We start from the raw sequence: 16,733 nt of genomic DNA, 5'->3' as shown, positions 1-16,733 counted from the left end.
GGCAAATTCGGCAAATTCGCCGTGCTTAACAAACTCGAAAAAATTTGATATTTTTAAATGTTTTTTGGAGCACCAAAACTACTGAATTCTTAACACACATCTGGTTTCTGAATAAGTTCCGCGTAGTATGTCTGTTTAAGCATCAAAATAGCTCAATTTTGTATCATTTTACTAAATTTTTGGCTAAAAAATCAATAGTTTTAGTCAAAATTGTACTGTCAAATTTTTGACGTGTGCGGCAAATTTCGAAATTTGCCGAGCTCGGCAAATTCGGCAAATCTACTTTTTTGAAATTTGCCGTGATCGGCAAATTCGGCAAATTTGCCGCACACCCCTGTTTTGAACCGCCATAAAAAAATTTTTAAACATTTTTGAGCAGTTTCATTACGAAATTCGTTCATTTGAGCTCATTTTGAGTCTATACGTTCAAAATCGTCCGAACCGTTAGTCCTCCTTTTAAATTATAAATTATCCTTTTAAATTATAAATTATCCTTATAATTTATCCGAAAAAGTGTCCGAACCTTCCCGACGTGCTAGTCGCCTTCACCGTATTAGCACACACTAAAAGAATGATTATTGATGCCTTTTTTATTGCCAGAAATAACAATGATGTTTATTATTCGGTGGGCCTCCAGAGGCTATGATGAGTCATAAACAAAAATTGTTATTCGTAGTAGGAGAATATAAATATGCATTCATTCATTCTTTTATGTTCATGTTTCCTACTGAAAAAGTGAATTTTAGAAGATTTTACTGTTGAATTTATGGGGTTATTCAAGTAGTGTCGGAAAATTAAAAAGTGTAGAAAAATTACGTCACAGCTGTATTCAAGTAAACAAAAACATGTAATTAAATACATTTGTGACGTCACAAATGTATTTTAATACATTTTGCTACATTACTTGAATAACCCCATTAGGAATTTTAGGCTCAAATAACTGTAAATCCAAATCTTTGAAACTAAATTTAATAAATTAAGTTTAGGAAAGTATATATTCAGTTGAAATGTTTGAAAAAAAGAACCAATGCCCAAATTTTCCAATCAGTTCCCCATTTTTCCTTCCAAAATTTCAATTTTTCCCCAAATTCCAGGCGGCGGTTATCCGAATGAAGACGGGCGGTTTGAGTGATTTCGCCGATTTTGGTGAAGAAGACGCCAACTGTACCCAAGGTATTCAATGGATTAAGGATGTAAGTTTCCATGATGTTGCTACATGAAGACTACAAACTACAATTGCAGGTATTCACGGATTGTGTCGATACGGATCTCAAACTGCTCGGCTTCATTATCGGTTTAATTTCTCTTGCTCTTTGGCTCATTCCACTCTTCCCACAGCTTTGGCAGAATTACAAGTAATTAATAAACGCTAAAATGGCGAATTAATTAAATAGAAAAAAGTCGGTTAATTGGAATTTTTGAAAAATTCTTGAATTTGAAGACCAATTAAATTAATTTTAAAGTTATGTCCAAAATTATCGAAAAATAATTTTTGTATTTTTCGACATCGCTCTTATAATTAGTCCCTTTAAGCCTTAAGAGTCCGTGTAGATTTACACAGGATGTGTACTCCGCGTGGACAAATTTCAACAGTTTTTTGCTAAACGGATGAAAAGAACATTAATTATGAATAGAACATAGAGTTTTACCTGCTGAATTTCAAAAAAAAAAAGTACAATTTCAAGCGTTTTAGCGTTGTCCACGCGGAGTTCACAAAAACGATCAAAAAAGCTCCAAGAAATTTCTGATTTTTCAAAAATGCTTTTTTTCAGAACAAAAAAATGCGAAGGTCTCTCGCTGGCGTTCCTCTTCTTTTGGCTCGTCGGTGACACGTGTAACATGCTCGGAGCAATTCTCACTAATCAACAGCCAATTCAAAAGATTATTGGCGTTTATTATATTATACAGGATCTCGTTCTATGGACACAATATGGATATTATCTGAAGATTTATAATAGGTAAGGTTTTTTAAAGCTTTTGCAAAAAATAGTTTTAAGAAACGCTTAATTTTGGATGATTTTGGTAGAAAATGGCCGAAAAAAGTGGACAAAATCGCATAGTTCCAATATTTTTTTTCTCAAAAATCATCTATTTAAAATCACCCAATTTCATAGCTTTTCAATGGAAAATCGTCTAGAATCACTAAATTTAAAGGTTTTCAGAAGAATAATTTCGAAAAATTGACGATTTCGAAGGTTTTGGCCGAAAAATCACCTATTTCAAAGATTTTTAGCTTTGAAATTATCGAAAATCATCCTGAAAATTGGAAAAATCGTAAAAAAATTACTTATTTTAAACGTTTTTGACTGAAAATTATGAAAAATCACAAATTTTCGAGGTTTTCACATGAATCACTGTTGTAAAGTCATCAAACCAAAATTTTTAGGGTTTTTGCTGAAAAAACGGTCAAAATCACATAATTCCAAGGGTTTTTCGATAAAAAATCATTGAAAATCCCCCAATTCGTAGGTTTTTAACTGAAAAATTGAGTCTGCCAGAGTGCAAACCAGGGCTGTGCGGCAACCGAGATTTTCGGCAACCGGCAAATTGCCGGAACTGAAATTTGCCGAATTTGCCGGAAAAAACTTTTCCGTCTTTTAAAATATCCCTCTAAACATTTTCGGCAAATCTGATGTCCGGCAAACCGGCAAATCGGCAAATTGCCGAAACTGAAAATATCCGGCAATTTGCCGAAAATTAAAAATTCCGGCAAATCAGCAAACCAGCAAATTGTCGGAACTGAAAATTTCCGGCAAATCGGCAATTTTCCGAAAACGAAAATTTTCGGCAAACCGGCAATCAGCCGAACGGCAATTGTCGCCCACCCCTGCTACAAACTACAACTTTCTATTTAACAGACCCAAGTTATTTTGAAGGGATTTGGTCTGCTACTCTACAAACTACAAAATCGTATTTCCAGACCTACCACGTCATCAGCGCGTTCCAACACAATCGTTGTACCCGTACTCGCATTGGCATCAGTCGGATCATTTTTCGTGTTTGAATCGGCTCTGCCACCTGTTGGAGATCATCGAGTTAAGGTAAAAAATATACAAAAATTAGCAAAATTGGGTCTGCTAGACTACAAACTACAACCATTTTCGTGCGCAGTGAAGCGATGGGACAACCTGACACCGAAAATAAAATAAATTAATAAATTTTTTTTTCAGCGCTCTTTCCTGGAGTCACTAAACCATCAAGAAGGTCTCCCACTGGAAGGAATTCTTAAAATGTGGCCAATTTTCACGTCGTACACTGATATGCTTGGTTATATAATTGGATCGATGGCCGCTGTTTGCTATTTCGGTGGAAGAATTCCCCAAATTATCAAAAACTACCGGCATTCTTCGTGTGAAGGACTCTCGTTGACCATGTTCTACATTATTGTCGCTGCCAATTTTACTTACGGGATCTCTGTGCTATTGGCAACGACTAGTTGGCTTTATTTGTTGAGGTAAAGCCTTGGAGAATATGTAGTTTGTAGTTTAAGCTGCGCAAAAACTATGAAAATTACGTTTAAACGAATAAAATCACCAATGGTGTCGGCTTTTCGAAAAATTGTTTAAAACAGCTACAAACTACAAACAGAGGTGGGCGGCAATTGCCGGTTTGCCGATTTTTCGGAAGTTTTCAGTTCCGGCAAATTGCCGATTTGTCGGAAATTTCAATTCCGACAATTTGCCTATTTGCCATATATTTTCAGTTCTGGCAAGTTGCCGGTTTGCCGGAAATTTTCAATTCCGAAAATATTCCGGTATGCCGATTTGCCGGAAATTTTCAATTCCGGTAACTTGCCAATTTGCCGGAAATTTTCAATTCCGGTAACTTGCCGATTTGCCGGAAATTTTCAATTCCGACAATTTACCGGTATGCCGATTTGCCGGAAATTTTCAATTACGACAATTTACCGGTTTGCCGGAAATTTTCAATTATGACAATTTACCGATTTGCCGGAAAATTTCAAATCCGGCAATCTACCGATTTGCCGGAAAATTTCAAATCCGGCAATTTTCCGATTTGTCGGAATTTTTCAATTTCGGCAATTTGTCGATTTGCCGGAAAATTTCAATTCTGGCAGTTTACTGATTTGCCGGAAATTTTCAATTCCGACAGGCTGCCGATTTGCCGGAAATTTTCAAATCCGGCAATTTGCCGTTTTGCCGGAATTTTTTAAATTCGGCAATTTGCCGATTGCCGGAAATTTTCAATTCTGGTAATATACTGATTTGCCGGAAATTTTCAATGTCGACAGGCTGCCGATTTGCCGGAAATTTTCAATTCCGACAGGCTGCCGATATGCCGGAAATTTTCAAATCCGGCAATTTGCCGTTTTGCCGGAATTTTTTAAATTCGGCAATTTGTCGATTGCCGGAAATTTTCAATTCTGGTAATATACTGATTTTCCGGAAATTTTCAATGCCGACAGGCTGCCGATTTGCCGGAAATTTTCAATTCCGAAAATATTCCGGTATGCCGATTTGCCGGAAATTTTCAATTCCGAAAATATTCCGGTATGCCGATTTGCCGGAAATTTTCAATTCCGACAATTTACCGGTATGCCGATTTGCCGGAAATTTTCAATTACGACAATTTACCGGTTTGCCGGAAATTTTCAATTACGACAATTTACCGATTTGCCGGAAAATTTCAAATCCGGCAATCTACCGATTTGCCGGAAAATTTCAAATCCGGCAATTTTCCGATTTGTCGGAATTTTTCAATTTCGGCAATTTGTCGATTTGCCGGAAAATTTCAATTCTGGCAGTTTACTGATTTGCCGGAAATTTTCAATTCCGACAGGCTGCCGATTTGCCGGAAATTTTCAAATCCGGCAATTTGCCGTTTTGCCGGAATTTTTTAAATTCGGCAATTTGCCGATTGCCGGAAATTTTCAATTCTGGTAATATACTGATTTGCCGGAAATTTTCAATGCCGACAGGCTGCCGATTTGCCGGAAATTTTCAATTCCGACAGGCTGCCGATATGCCGGAAATTTTCAAATCCGGCAATTTGCCGTTTTGCCGGAATTTTTTAAATTCGGCAATTTGTCGATTGCCGGAAATTTTCAATTCTGGTAATATACTGATTTTCCGGAAATTTTCAATGCCGACAGGCTGCCGATTTGCCGGAAATTTTCAATTCCAGCAATTTGCCGATTTGTCATTTTCAATTCCGACAACTTGCCAATTTGCCGGAAACATTCAATTCCGGCGTTTTGCCGGAAATTTTCAAATCCGGCAAGTGGCCGATTTGCCGGAAATTTTCAATTCCGGCAAATTGCTGATAATCGATAAAAGCAGCTACAAACTAAAAACTAGCCAGTGAAATTTACAAACGTATCCCCAACTGATGTCTACAAAAAAAAATTTCCAGACATCTCCCATGGTTGGCTGGAAGTCTCGGCTGCTGCTGCTTCGACGCTGTAATCATCTCTCAATACTACCTGTACCGTCCGAAGACACCGCTAGCAGAGGACACCGAACGAGCGGGCCTTCTCAATTCACAAGACGACTCCGATTAGAATTAAAAAATCGACTAGTTTTTAAATTAATTTTTCTGAAAAAAAAATTGGTCTGAAATCGGTTGAAAATCGATTTTTCCCCAATTTTTCCACCTTAATTTGTTCTTGTAACCCTCCATTTTTTGATATATTTTTCTCATGTTCTAACTTAAATTATACTTATATCTATATATACATATTTTGTACTAACCTCCCCCACCACCAAAAGGGTGTTGAAAATTTTTAGATTGTTCGGCGTTTATTTCAGAAAAAAAAATGACATAAGATTGAAATGTTTTCTACAAATCGAGAACGTATAGAAATTTTTTTAAACCGTTTTTTTATCTGAAAAACCGAACAATTAATTTTTCGAAAAAATCAGCCAGCCGCTCAGCCCTGCCCGACACCCTTACCACTCTTAGCTCCCCCTCCCCCCCCCCCCCCAAAAAATTTGTAATTTAAATTTTGTCTGTAATTTTGTCACCCGTCCCGAATCTTGTCCTATGCGCGTATTATGTGATGAAAAAACCACGTGGCATTTGAATTTTTCTTGAAGAAAACCGAATTTTCCCCTTTTTTTTAAAGTTTTTTCGACCCAATTTTCAGTTTTAACGGCTGTAGTTTATATTTTGTGTGATGTGTGAACCGATTTTATAGATTTTCAGAAACATTTCAGGTTTCTCGACGGGTTTTAGCCATGACCAACATGCAGCATTATATGGATGATATCAACGATTGTAAGAAAATTGCCGAAAATTAAGATTTCCGGCAAATTGCCGAATTTGCCGGAAAAACAGCAATTGCCGAAAAGTTTCGGCAAATTGTGTGGTTTAACTTTTTTTTTCGAAATTGCAGAAATTCAGCCGGAATGGAAATTTCCGGCGAATTGCCGGAACTGAAATTTCCGGCAAACAGGAAATCGGCAGTTTGCGGAAATTGAAAACTTCCGGCAAACCGGAAATCGACGGAATCGGAAATTTCCGGCAAACTGTCTATATCGAATTTGCCGGAAAAACGATATTTCCGAATATTTTCGGCAAATTGTGGTTTTTCACTTTTTTTTTTTGAAGAACACTGAAAAATTTTGACATTTCAGAAAAAATCGGTTTTTAAGAATTATAAGGCATTTCTAAATTTTTTAAGTGTTTTTTGTTTTCTTAAATGCCCTCATTTTTCAAAAATGAGAGGTTTTCTGCGTATTTATTCGTAAGTTTTCTTAAAAACCAAAAAAATTTCGATTTTTCTTGAAAAAACCGAAAATTTGCTGGAAAAATCGATTTTTCTTGAAAAAAACCGAAAATTTGCTGGAAAAATCGATTTTTCTTGAAAAAAAAAACCTTTTTAACACTGTTAGACTACAAACTACAAAAATCTCTATTTTTGCAGTAATGGAAGGTATGAACGAAGAAATGACAAAACGACTGGCACGAGTCACTAAATGGGATGAGCAGATCGATGTAGACTCAGCAGAAGCTCAGAAATTCGAGAAAATCATGTTTGACACCCAAAAATCAGAGAAGGAACGCGTCGAGGCCGGCCGTAAATTGGCCGATCTCAAATGCCGCATCAGAGAGCTCGCCGAGAAGAAGACGCTGCTCGCCGAACGAAATCACCGTACAGTACAGGCGGTCTATACGAAATTGAATGAACTCGCCTATCATTGCAAGTGTGAACTCGAAACAGACAATCCAGGATCTACGGAACAGAGGGAACGAGGTAAAACAAATGCCAGAAATTGTGTAGTTTGTAGTTTCCGACAGCTGAAAAAAATCGGCAAATTGTGGTTTTGCACATTTTTTTTGGAAATTTCAATTTTCATCGATACAATTGTACGTATCCTATGAATCTATTTTGAAGGTGGAGTACCGAAATTTGACTTTGTTTTTTTTAGACGCAAAATGTAACTTTTATTTGTGCCCCAAAGACCATAAATGTACTTAAATCAACGAATAAACGCACAATCAAAGGCCACAATATTTATTAAAAAGTGATAAATAAATAAAGATTAGGTTTCAGACGTTACGACACCGAGAAGTGGAGAAAATTTTGATTTTAGCTGAAAATGGGCCTTATTTTGCCGAACTTTAAACAGCCATAACTTTTTTTTGAGAAATTTTCAGAATGTCTCATAACGAAATTCGGTAGTTTTGGGTCATTTTGGGTCTAAAAAAGCAAAGTCTCAAATTTCGGTACTCCACCTTTGAAAAGTAGGAAAATCCGACAAATTGCAGATTTTATAGGTGTTTTTCTCACTTTTCTGAATATAAATATGGCTTTTCGTTTAATTTTTAATTTTATAATTTCTGACATTGTGAATAGCAAAAGCTCAATTTTGCATTTAAAATAGTTACTATGCTTTTCTGTAGTTATTAATTTTTTGCAGTATTCTATCAAACTCTGGACAAGAATTACCGTGGAGAATATCAAAGCTCGATTCCAAATGTTCGAACTACAAACTCTGGCAGACAACGTACTCGTGAATATTCTGTGATGACTGACGATGATAGAGCTTCGACAAGTAGTGGAACACTGTTCACTAAGAGAGAAAAGTTGGTGGAACTACAAACTACAACCTACGATTCGATTGGGAAGAAAATTTCAAAAAATTAAATAAAAATTCGAAAAGCGAAACATTGTTTCAAATTTTTTTCACTAAAAATATATAAATTTTTAGATTAAAAAAAATGATTTTTAAAAAAATCGGAGAAATCTGAAAAATCATTTTTTATTCTTTTTTTTAAACGGATTTTCCGAAATTATTGAAAGCTTAAAAAACGCCAACAAAATACCGGAATTTTCCCATTTTCAATGAGAAAATAAGGAAAAATTGAGTTGGTTTTTTTTTCTTCAGATTTTTCCGTTTTTTATAAGAACTTTTTTAAAAAATCTATAATTTTCTATATAATTGTATTCCAATACCATTTTTTTTCCAAAAAGCTGAAAAAAGGAATTTTCTGATTTTCATTCAAAAATAAAAGTAAATTTTTTCGATATTTATAAGAAAAATTTTGAAAATCTAAAATGTTCTATATTTAGAAGATTTGGATTTATTTAGGACCATTTTTATTGAAAATTAGAGAAATTGAAAACCAAAAAAATTATTTTTCTCTGTAAAATTATTGAAAGCTGAATTTTTTTTCAAAAAATTGGTCAAAAATTGTTAAAATTAATAATAATGAATAACATTTTTGAATCGATTTTTATCGGGAAAATCAAACAGTAAAAACTAGGAATTTTCAATTTTTCTGAGAAAAATTACTGAAAATTCTAATTTTTACAGACTCTTTCTACATTCTTGAAAAGATTGAAATTGAAAAAAACCCCTCAAATAATAATTTTCACAGGTCATCACTGAAGAAAGGCCCCGGACGTCCGCGTAACGCCTTCAAAATGGCACATTTCGATCGATTTCCGGTGGATTCGAATGCATCGAGTGCTCGTTCCAGTATGGAACCATCGGAATGTGGTGGCAGTCAGAATACGAAGAAATTGTCAAAATATATGAAGAAAAAGAACGAGAAAATGCGGAAAGAGGAGCAGAAATTGTCCAAGTTTGATGTTAAGGTTGGCTTTCCTCGGAGAAAAACTTGAAAAATAATTTCTCAGAAAATTTAAATTTCTCGCTAAAATGTTTTTTTTTCTGAAAATTAGAATTTCCCGCCAAAATTTCAGAATTGCGATTCAAATCAGCAAAATTGTACCCATTCTATGAATTTTCGGCTATCGGCAATTTGTAGAAAATGAAAAGTTCCGGCAAATCGGCAAACCGACCAATTTTCCCAAAATGAATACTTCCTGCAAACTGGCAAATTGTCGGATTTGAAAATTTCCGGCAATCGGCAAATCGGGAGTTTGCCGGAATTGAGGCACATCTTATATCCGGTAAATCGGAAAATTGCCGGAATTGAAAATTTCCAGCAAATCGGCGTACCATCCATTTGCCGATTTGCCGAAAATTATGGTTGCTCAGCTGCAATTTCCGCCCACCCCTGCTACAAACTACAATTATAGCAGCACCAAAAAGAACTTGAATTAATTTTTTTGCAGCTTCGTAGTTTAGCCTACTACACAAACTACAAAAATTGTAATAAAAAATAAAAAATAATTTTTTTCAATTTCAGAGAGAAGTCGACACTGGTGATTACGAATCGTTCGCGCTGAATCAATGGAATAACGATGACGATATGGGAATGACGTCATCAAAAATGATGAATGGGAGCAGTTTAATGGAACTGTGTGAGGAAGAAGAAGCTGAACTTCTCGATTGCTTTGCAGGATTACCATCACCACCAAGAGGAATGATGGATGTATTGGATGTTACTGAATCGGGTAGGGGTGTTTTGTAGTTTGGAGTCCGAAACACTGGAAAAGCCGATTTTTTTTGATAAAACTTTTTCGATTAAAAAACCAATAAAAAATGCTGAAAATCGGAACACTGCAACTTTTTCCTCACGAAGGACGAGGAAAAGTGGTTTCTAGGCCATGGCCGAGGGGCCGACAAGTTTCAGCGGCCATTTATCTTGCTTTGTTTTCCGCCTGTTTTCTTTCGTTTTTCATCGATTTTTTTTGTTTTTTCTTAATAAAACTGATAAATAAATATTTTTTGCAGATGCTAAAACAATTTCCAAGTAAAAAAATCATGTATTCAGTGGGCAAGCAGTGGTGAAAGTGGGCATTGTAATATGATGGATTACGGGAATACAAAACCTAAACTTTTTCTGAAACATGATACATATGCTGCTTAAATGCTGAGACTACCTGATTTTCATAACGAGACCGCTGAAAAAGTTTTGAGGTTTCCAAAATTCAACTTTTTTGGTGAAAAAGTCGAGATTTTCGCACAAAAAGTTGAATTTTGAAAACCTCAAAACTTTTTCAGCGGTCTCGTTATGAAAATCAGGTAATTTCAGCATCTAAGCATCATATGTATCATGTTTCAGAAAAAGTTTAGGTTTTGTATTCCCGTAATCCATCATATTACAATGCCCACTTTCACCGCTGCTTGCCCACTGAATACATAATTTTTTACTTGGAAGTTGTTTTAGCATCTGCAAAAAGTATTTATTTATCAGTTTTAATAAGAAAAAACGGGAAAAAGCTGTGAAAAACGAAAGAAAACAGGCGGAAAACCAAGCAAGATAAATGGCCGCTGAGACTTGTCGGCCCCTCGGCCATGGCCTAGAAACCACTTTTCCTCGTCCCTCGTGAGGAAAAAGTTGCAGTGCGGAAGTTTGAAAAAAAAATTTAAATCCTCTAACAAAGTAAAACCGTAAATTTTTCGATTTTTTTTTGGAAAACCGGAAAACCCGGTAGCCCTGTTGAGAACCATCAATTTAATTTTAAATTGTTTTTTTTTTGCAGACGTCTGCGGGATGGATTTGTACCCGAAGGATCACAAATCGGAGAATTATGATGATTTCCGTCATCCTGGAGCATCAGCAATGAGCAGCCAAAGTTTTACACATAAAAGAGCTAATAATGTATGGGACGACATTTTTTTTTCGGTTGCAAATTAAATTTCATAGAAAAAATTTAAAAAAAAAATTGCTCCGCAGCACGAAGAAAGCGTAGTGTAGTTGCTGATGAAACTTGAAAAAATAGTAGGAGAAAAGAAAATTTGAAAAATTTTTTTAAAGGTGGAGTACCGAAATTTGAGACTATGCTTTTTTAAACTTAAACTGGAGAAAAACTACCAAAATTCGTTGTAAGACGCTCTGAAAATTTCAATTTCACCAAAAAAAGCTATGGCCGCTCAAAGTTTTGGAAAAATTGGTCAATTTTTAGCTAATATTTCAAATTTTGTCAACTTTTCAGTTATTTGATTATTATTCATTAATGCATGCTTTCGCAATTTATTACGTGTTATTTATTCAATTGAGATGCTTTTTCGTGAGCACAAAATTGTGGCATATTTGTGCTCGCATCCACCGAAAAAGCATCTCAATTAACGAAATAACCCGCAATAAATTGGGAAGACCTGCATTAAAAGATGATAATCAAATAACTAAAAAGTTGCCAAAATTTGAGGTTTTAGCTAAAAAATTGACCATTTTTTCCAAAACTTTGAGCGGCCATAACGTTTTTTTTTTTTTGAAAAATTTTCAGATCGTCTAATTACGAAATTTGGTAGTTTTGGACCGAAAAGCAAAGTCTCAAATTCAAAAAAAATTTCGGTACAGTGTAATTCAGTTTTTAAAAAAATATTATATCCTTAGAATGTTAAAATTCGAAAATCAATTTTTTTAAATTAAAAATTGATTTATTTTTATCTTTCACTAGAGTTATTTCTAAAATTTATTTAAATGTGTAAGACTGACTTTTTTTCCCAATTCACAAAAATTCATAACTGAATCGAATTTTCAAAAAAGAAACACACATTGTTGATCTACAGTAATTTATCGTAATATTTTTCAGAAGGAAATCTATTTCAATATTCAAACGAATTCAGTTTTCAGAAAAAAAAATTGAAAAAATATATAACTTTAAAATCCATTTTTAACGTTGATTCTACACTCTTAAACTCTACAAAATTCAAATTTACCCTAACAATTCAACAAAAAAAATGCCATATCATTTATCTGCATGCATGTACATGGTTAATACTTATTCCATCATCCTACTCACCTCATCACTATATATAGGCAGCACGAGCACCACCAGCGGTTGCAACAGCAGCAGCAGTCTCATCGTTCAGCGATTCAACGATTATTCGATACGAAAAGCAGCGTAGCCACACGCCGCCGCAGAGAAACACTCTGTTCGGTTCGATAAGCGATACGAGTTTCAGTGGAAGACCCAGAAAGTACTGTATACTCGTCGAAACTTTTGGGGCATTTTTTGATTTTGAATTTCACTTTTTTTTACGATTTGAAACAGAAAAATTTATCTATTAGGTCTCCAAATAAGTTCCGGGTCAAAAATCATAACTTTGTTCGCTGCGTATCGATTTTCATGAAACTGTGGGAATTTAGGTTATCAACCATGGTCTTTCATTTGACAATAGTCACAAAATTTTTTGACCGTCCGAAGTGCCCTAACTCAGAGCCAATTTTTTCAGACATTTTTCAGATCTCGCTTCTTTTCAGGTTTCAATTGAGGTCTGTGTGCGGATTTTGCTAAGTTTAGTACACAATGTAAGAAAACAAAAAAAGTTTGGGAAAAAATCCGTCCAAAAAATTTATTTTTTGTCGATCTTCAAAAAATCTTCAAAAAAAATTTTGTCGAAAATTCCTGATTTTTTATGCAAATATGATGTAACCAAGTGCAAACTATTTTTACACATACAAAACATTTGAGTATGAAATTTGGATCTCGAGAAATACTCCAAAAACTCAAAAATATTTCGAAAAATATATGTTTTCTGCTATTATTTCAGTGTGACGCACTAAATTGAAATGTTTTGTATGTGTAAAAATAGTTTGCACTTGGTTACATCATTTTTGTATAAAAAATCAAGAATTTTCGACAAAAATTTTTTTGAAGATTTTTTGACAACCGACGAAAAAAATTTTTTTTGGACGGATTTTTTTCCAAACTTTTTTTGTTTTCTTACATTGTGTACTAAACTTAGCAAAATCCGCACACAGACCTCAATTGAAACCTGAAAAGAAGCGAGATCTGAAAAATGCCTGAAAAAATTGGCTCTGAGTTAGGGCACTCCTAGTGGTCAAAAAATTTTGTGACTATTGTCAAATGAAAGACCATGGTTGATAACGTAAATTCCCACAGTTTCATAAAAATCGATACGCAGCGAACAAAGTTATGATTTTTGACCCGGAACTTATTTGGAGACCTAATAATTTGAGAGAATTTGATTCAAAAAGCGAAAGGGCCATTTTATGGGCGGAGCCTATTTTCTGCTTTAAAAAAAATTATTTTCTGAAGTTTACAATTAATCAGTTATGCCCAGGGTTTTATTTCTAGATATTCAATTTAAATAACTTTGAGCATAATTTTAAAATTTAGTAAATGCGTAATTTAAAAAAAATTGGCTTTGCCCATTTCTTGGCTATTTTGATGTTTTTTTTTTGCGAAGAAATTTCACTTTTATACAATTTAATCACAATTTATAAAATTCTTGTTTTCTGAAACATTCGAATTTGAAACAAAAAAATTATTCAAATTTGAGGGAATTTGATTTAAAAAGCGAAAGAGCCATTTTATGAGCGGAGCCTATTTTCTTTCAATTTCAGCTTTTAAAACATTTAATTTTTCTAAAGTTTACAATTAATCAGTTGGGTCAGTTATGTTAAATTTCTAAATTTCCAATTCAAAATCAGAAAATCCTGGAAAAAACGAGAAAACTTGATTTCAAAACTCAAACAGTCAAGATATTGTTTCTATTTTTGATTTTAAAAAACTTTTAGGACAAAAAACTTTATCTTGGGTCAAATAATTTTGAGCACAATATTAAAATTTAGTAAATGCGTAATTTGAAAAAAATTGGCCCTGCCCATTTCTTGGCTATTTTGATGTTTTTTTTTTGCGAAGAAATTTCACTTTTATACAATTTAACCACAATTTTTAGAATTCTCATTTTCTGAAAAATTTGAATTTGAAACATAAACATTATTCAAATTTGATTGAATTTGACTCAAAAAGCGAAAGAGCCATTTTATGGGCGTAGCCTATTTTCTTTCATTTTCAGCTTTTAAAACATTTAATTTTTCTAAAGTTTACGATTGATCAATAAGGCCCAGGGTGGTATTTCTAAATATTCAATTAAAATTTTTAAAAAATGAAAAAAAAAACGAGAAAACTTGATTCCAAAACTCAAACAGCCTAAGATATGGGCGGAGCCTATTTTAGGATTTTATTTCATTTTTTCAATTTTTGATTTTAAAAAACTTTTAGGACAAAAACTTTATCTTGGGCCAAATAATTTTGAGCACAATATTAAAATTTAGTAAATGCGTAATTTTAAATAATAGGCCCCGCCTATTTCTTGGCTATTTCAATGCTTTTTCAAATAAATTTCACTTTTACGAAATTTAACCATAATTTATACAATTCGTTTTTTTTTTTGAATATTTGAATTTGAGAGAATTTGACTCAAAAATCAAAATAGCCAAGATACGGGCGGAGCCTAATTTCTGCTTTACAATTTGTTTTTTTTTCTAAAGTTGTCCAGCTAGGCCAGTTAGAATACATTTCCAATTATCCAATTTAGACCAGAAAGCACTGGAAAAAAAACGAGAAAACTTGATTTCAAAACTTAAAACAGCCCAGATATGGGCGGAGCTTATTTTAGGATTTTATTTCATTTTTCTTTTTTAATTTTGAATTAAAAAAAAACTTTCAAGAATTAAAATTGCAGATATCAAGTAATTTCGAGCACAATTTAAAAAAATGAAATTTTTAAAAAAATTTAAAAAAAAAACGATAAGCCCATCTATTTCTTGGCTATTTTGATGCTTTTCCAGAGATTTTACTGAATTTTTTAATAATTTTAAATTTTTTTTTCTGCATAGATACCATTTTAGTGAAATTCAATATAAAAATTCCCCAAAAGTAATATGATTTTTCCAAAAATATTGCTAGTTCCGGCCTTTTTTTTGAATAAAAAGTGTATATTTTTCAGATTTAAATATAGTTTTTTTGAAATTTTCATATTTTCAGACTAACAGACCGCGTCACTGAAATGATCATATCGAACCGAGAGAGAACAAAAAAATATCGTGAACAAGAGGAATGGTGCATTTGCAATGGAATGGTGTGTGGTCTTTGTAGTTTTTTTGTAGTTTGTAGCAATTTGCCGGTTTGCCGATTTGCCGATTTCCGGAAATTTCAGTTCCGGCATTTTGCAGATTTGTCGGAAATTTTCAATTCCAGCAATTTGCCGATTTGCCGGGAATTTTCAATTCCGGCAATTTGCCGATTTGCCGAAAATATTCAATCCGGCAATTTGCCGATTTGCAGAAAATTTTAAATTCCGGCAATTGTAGTCAAAAATAATGAGTTATATAGTTCTTTTTTATTAATTGAAATAATTTATTTGTTTTTTTTGCAGAATATCAATTCGGGTATGATGGTCGAGTGCGAGAACAAAAATGTACGTTTAAGTTTGAAATTTTTGAAAAATTTGCCCAAAACTTCGAATTTTCCAGAAAAGTTAAATTGAAAACCAGGTATTTTTTTTTTCCTTAAAAAAATTTAAAATCGAATTTTTCCAAAACAACTTAAAATTTATATATTTTTCTTCCAGTGTCCCATCAAATGGTTCCATTTCGAATGTGTTGGACTATTGGCTGCTCCACTTGACGAATGGTACTGTACCGACTGTAATCCATTTCATTAGCTCTTCATTTCTCTAGTTTATGATTTTTTCCCCTAGAAAATTGTTTTTTGTTTTGTTTTTTATTTGTTTGTTCTCTCTCTCTCTCTCGTTATTTGTTCGGTTTATTAATTGATTACCCTTTTTTCCTTTTTTTTCAATGTTTAAATTCAACAAAAACCACGCGCTGCTATCAAATTCTGTAGTTTGTAGTCAATAGCAGCGTGTCATCAAAATAGTATCATTTTCTTATAACATTTCATTTTCTCCCCCCGTTTAATTTCACTTTCTATCATTTTTTTTTGGTCCTTCGATTTTTCTGGTTTTTATCGAAAATTCTGAAATTATTTTTTTCGCTGAAAATAATTTTCAGATTTTTTAGACTCGTGTTAACTGCCTTCGCCACACCTTTCTGGTTGAAAAATATGAACATTTCGCTTTTTTCTGGATTTTTTTAAAGCTTTTGTTAATTTTTCAGTTTTTTGGTCTGAAATTTCTTATTTTATTCTGAAAATTTATGTGTTTTTCTGTTTTCAGGGGGAATTGAAGTGGGATTTTCGATTGGCAGTTTTTTTTTTGAGTTTTTAAAGTTTTTCAAAGAAAAAAATGTGCAAAACCACAACTTGCCGAAAATTTTCGGCAATTGCCGTTTTTCCGGCAATTTGCTAATTTGCCGGAAATTTAAATTCCGGCAAATTGCCGATTTGCCAGAAATTTTCGATTCCGGCAGATTGCCAATTTGCCAGAAATTTCCAATTCCGGCAATTTGCCGACTTGCCAGAAATTTTCAATTCCGGCAAATTGCCGGTTTGCCGATTTTCCGGAACTTTTAATTTTCGGCCGATTTGCCGGATATCAGATTAGCCAAAATTTTTAATTTTCTGCAAATTTCTGATTTGCGGGAAATTTTGATATTTTCAATTCCGGAAAATTGCCGGTTTTCCAAATATCAGATTTTGC

At 33.6% G+C, this 16,733-nt stretch overlaps 2 protein-coding genes across 7 annotated transcripts; both read left to right on the top strand.

Moving 5' to 3' along the window:
- Positions 1 to 1,094: 1,094 nt before the first annotated feature.
- laat-1 (Lysosomal amino acid transporter 1) lies at positions 1,095 to 5,777 on the top strand (the record flags this gene model as incomplete). Of its 2 annotated transcripts, NM_061285.7 has the most annotated exons (6): positions 1,095 to 1,193; positions 1,243 to 1,355; positions 1,773 to 1,958; positions 2,921 to 3,041; positions 3,171 to 3,454; positions 5,374 to 5,777. In NM_061285.7, the coding sequence occupies 6 exons, from the start codon at positions 1,110 to 1,112 to the stop codon at positions 5,519 to 5,521; spliced, it is 936 nt and encodes a 311-aa protein (NP_493686.2). The 2 variants fall into 2 exon arrangements, with proteins under 2 accessions (NP_493686.2, NP_001300603.1); NM_001313674.3 differs by lacking the exons at positions 1,095 to 1,193; positions 1,243 to 1,355 and having other exon boundaries at positions 1,840 to 1,958; positions 5,374 to 5,521.
- A 399-nt stretch (positions 5,778 to 6,176) lies between these two features.
- Y43H11AL.1 lies at positions 6,177 to 16,216 on the top strand (the record flags this gene model as incomplete). Of its 5 annotated transcripts, NM_001267078.2 has the most annotated exons (10): positions 6,177 to 6,237; positions 6,887 to 7,216; positions 7,884 to 8,049; positions 8,845 to 9,064; positions 9,622 to 9,829; positions 10,862 to 10,980; positions 12,142 to 12,302; positions 15,119 to 15,212; positions 15,510 to 15,551; positions 15,705 to 16,216. In NM_001267078.2, the coding sequence occupies 10 exons, from the start codon at positions 6,198 to 6,200 to the stop codon at positions 15,795 to 15,797; spliced, it is 1,473 nt and encodes a 490-aa protein (NP_001254007.1). The 5 variants fall into 5 exon arrangements, with proteins under 5 accessions (NP_001254007.1, NP_001379968.1, NP_001300600.1 ...); NM_001392989.1 differs by lacking the exon at positions 12,142 to 12,302; NM_001313671.3 differs by lacking the exon at positions 6,177 to 6,237 and having other exon boundaries at positions 6,889 to 7,216; positions 15,705 to 15,797.
- Positions 16,217 to 16,733: the final 517 nt, after the last annotated feature.

This window comes from Caenorhabditis elegans, chromosome II (assembly GCF_000002985.6).
Source record: "Caenorhabditis elegans chromosome II".
In the NCBI taxonomy this organism is placed as follows: Eukaryota; Metazoa; Nematoda; class Chromadorea; order Rhabditida; family Rhabditidae; genus Caenorhabditis; species Caenorhabditis elegans.
Note: the sequence above shows the minus strand (reverse complement) of the source record. Positions and strands in the feature narration are given on the sequence as shown.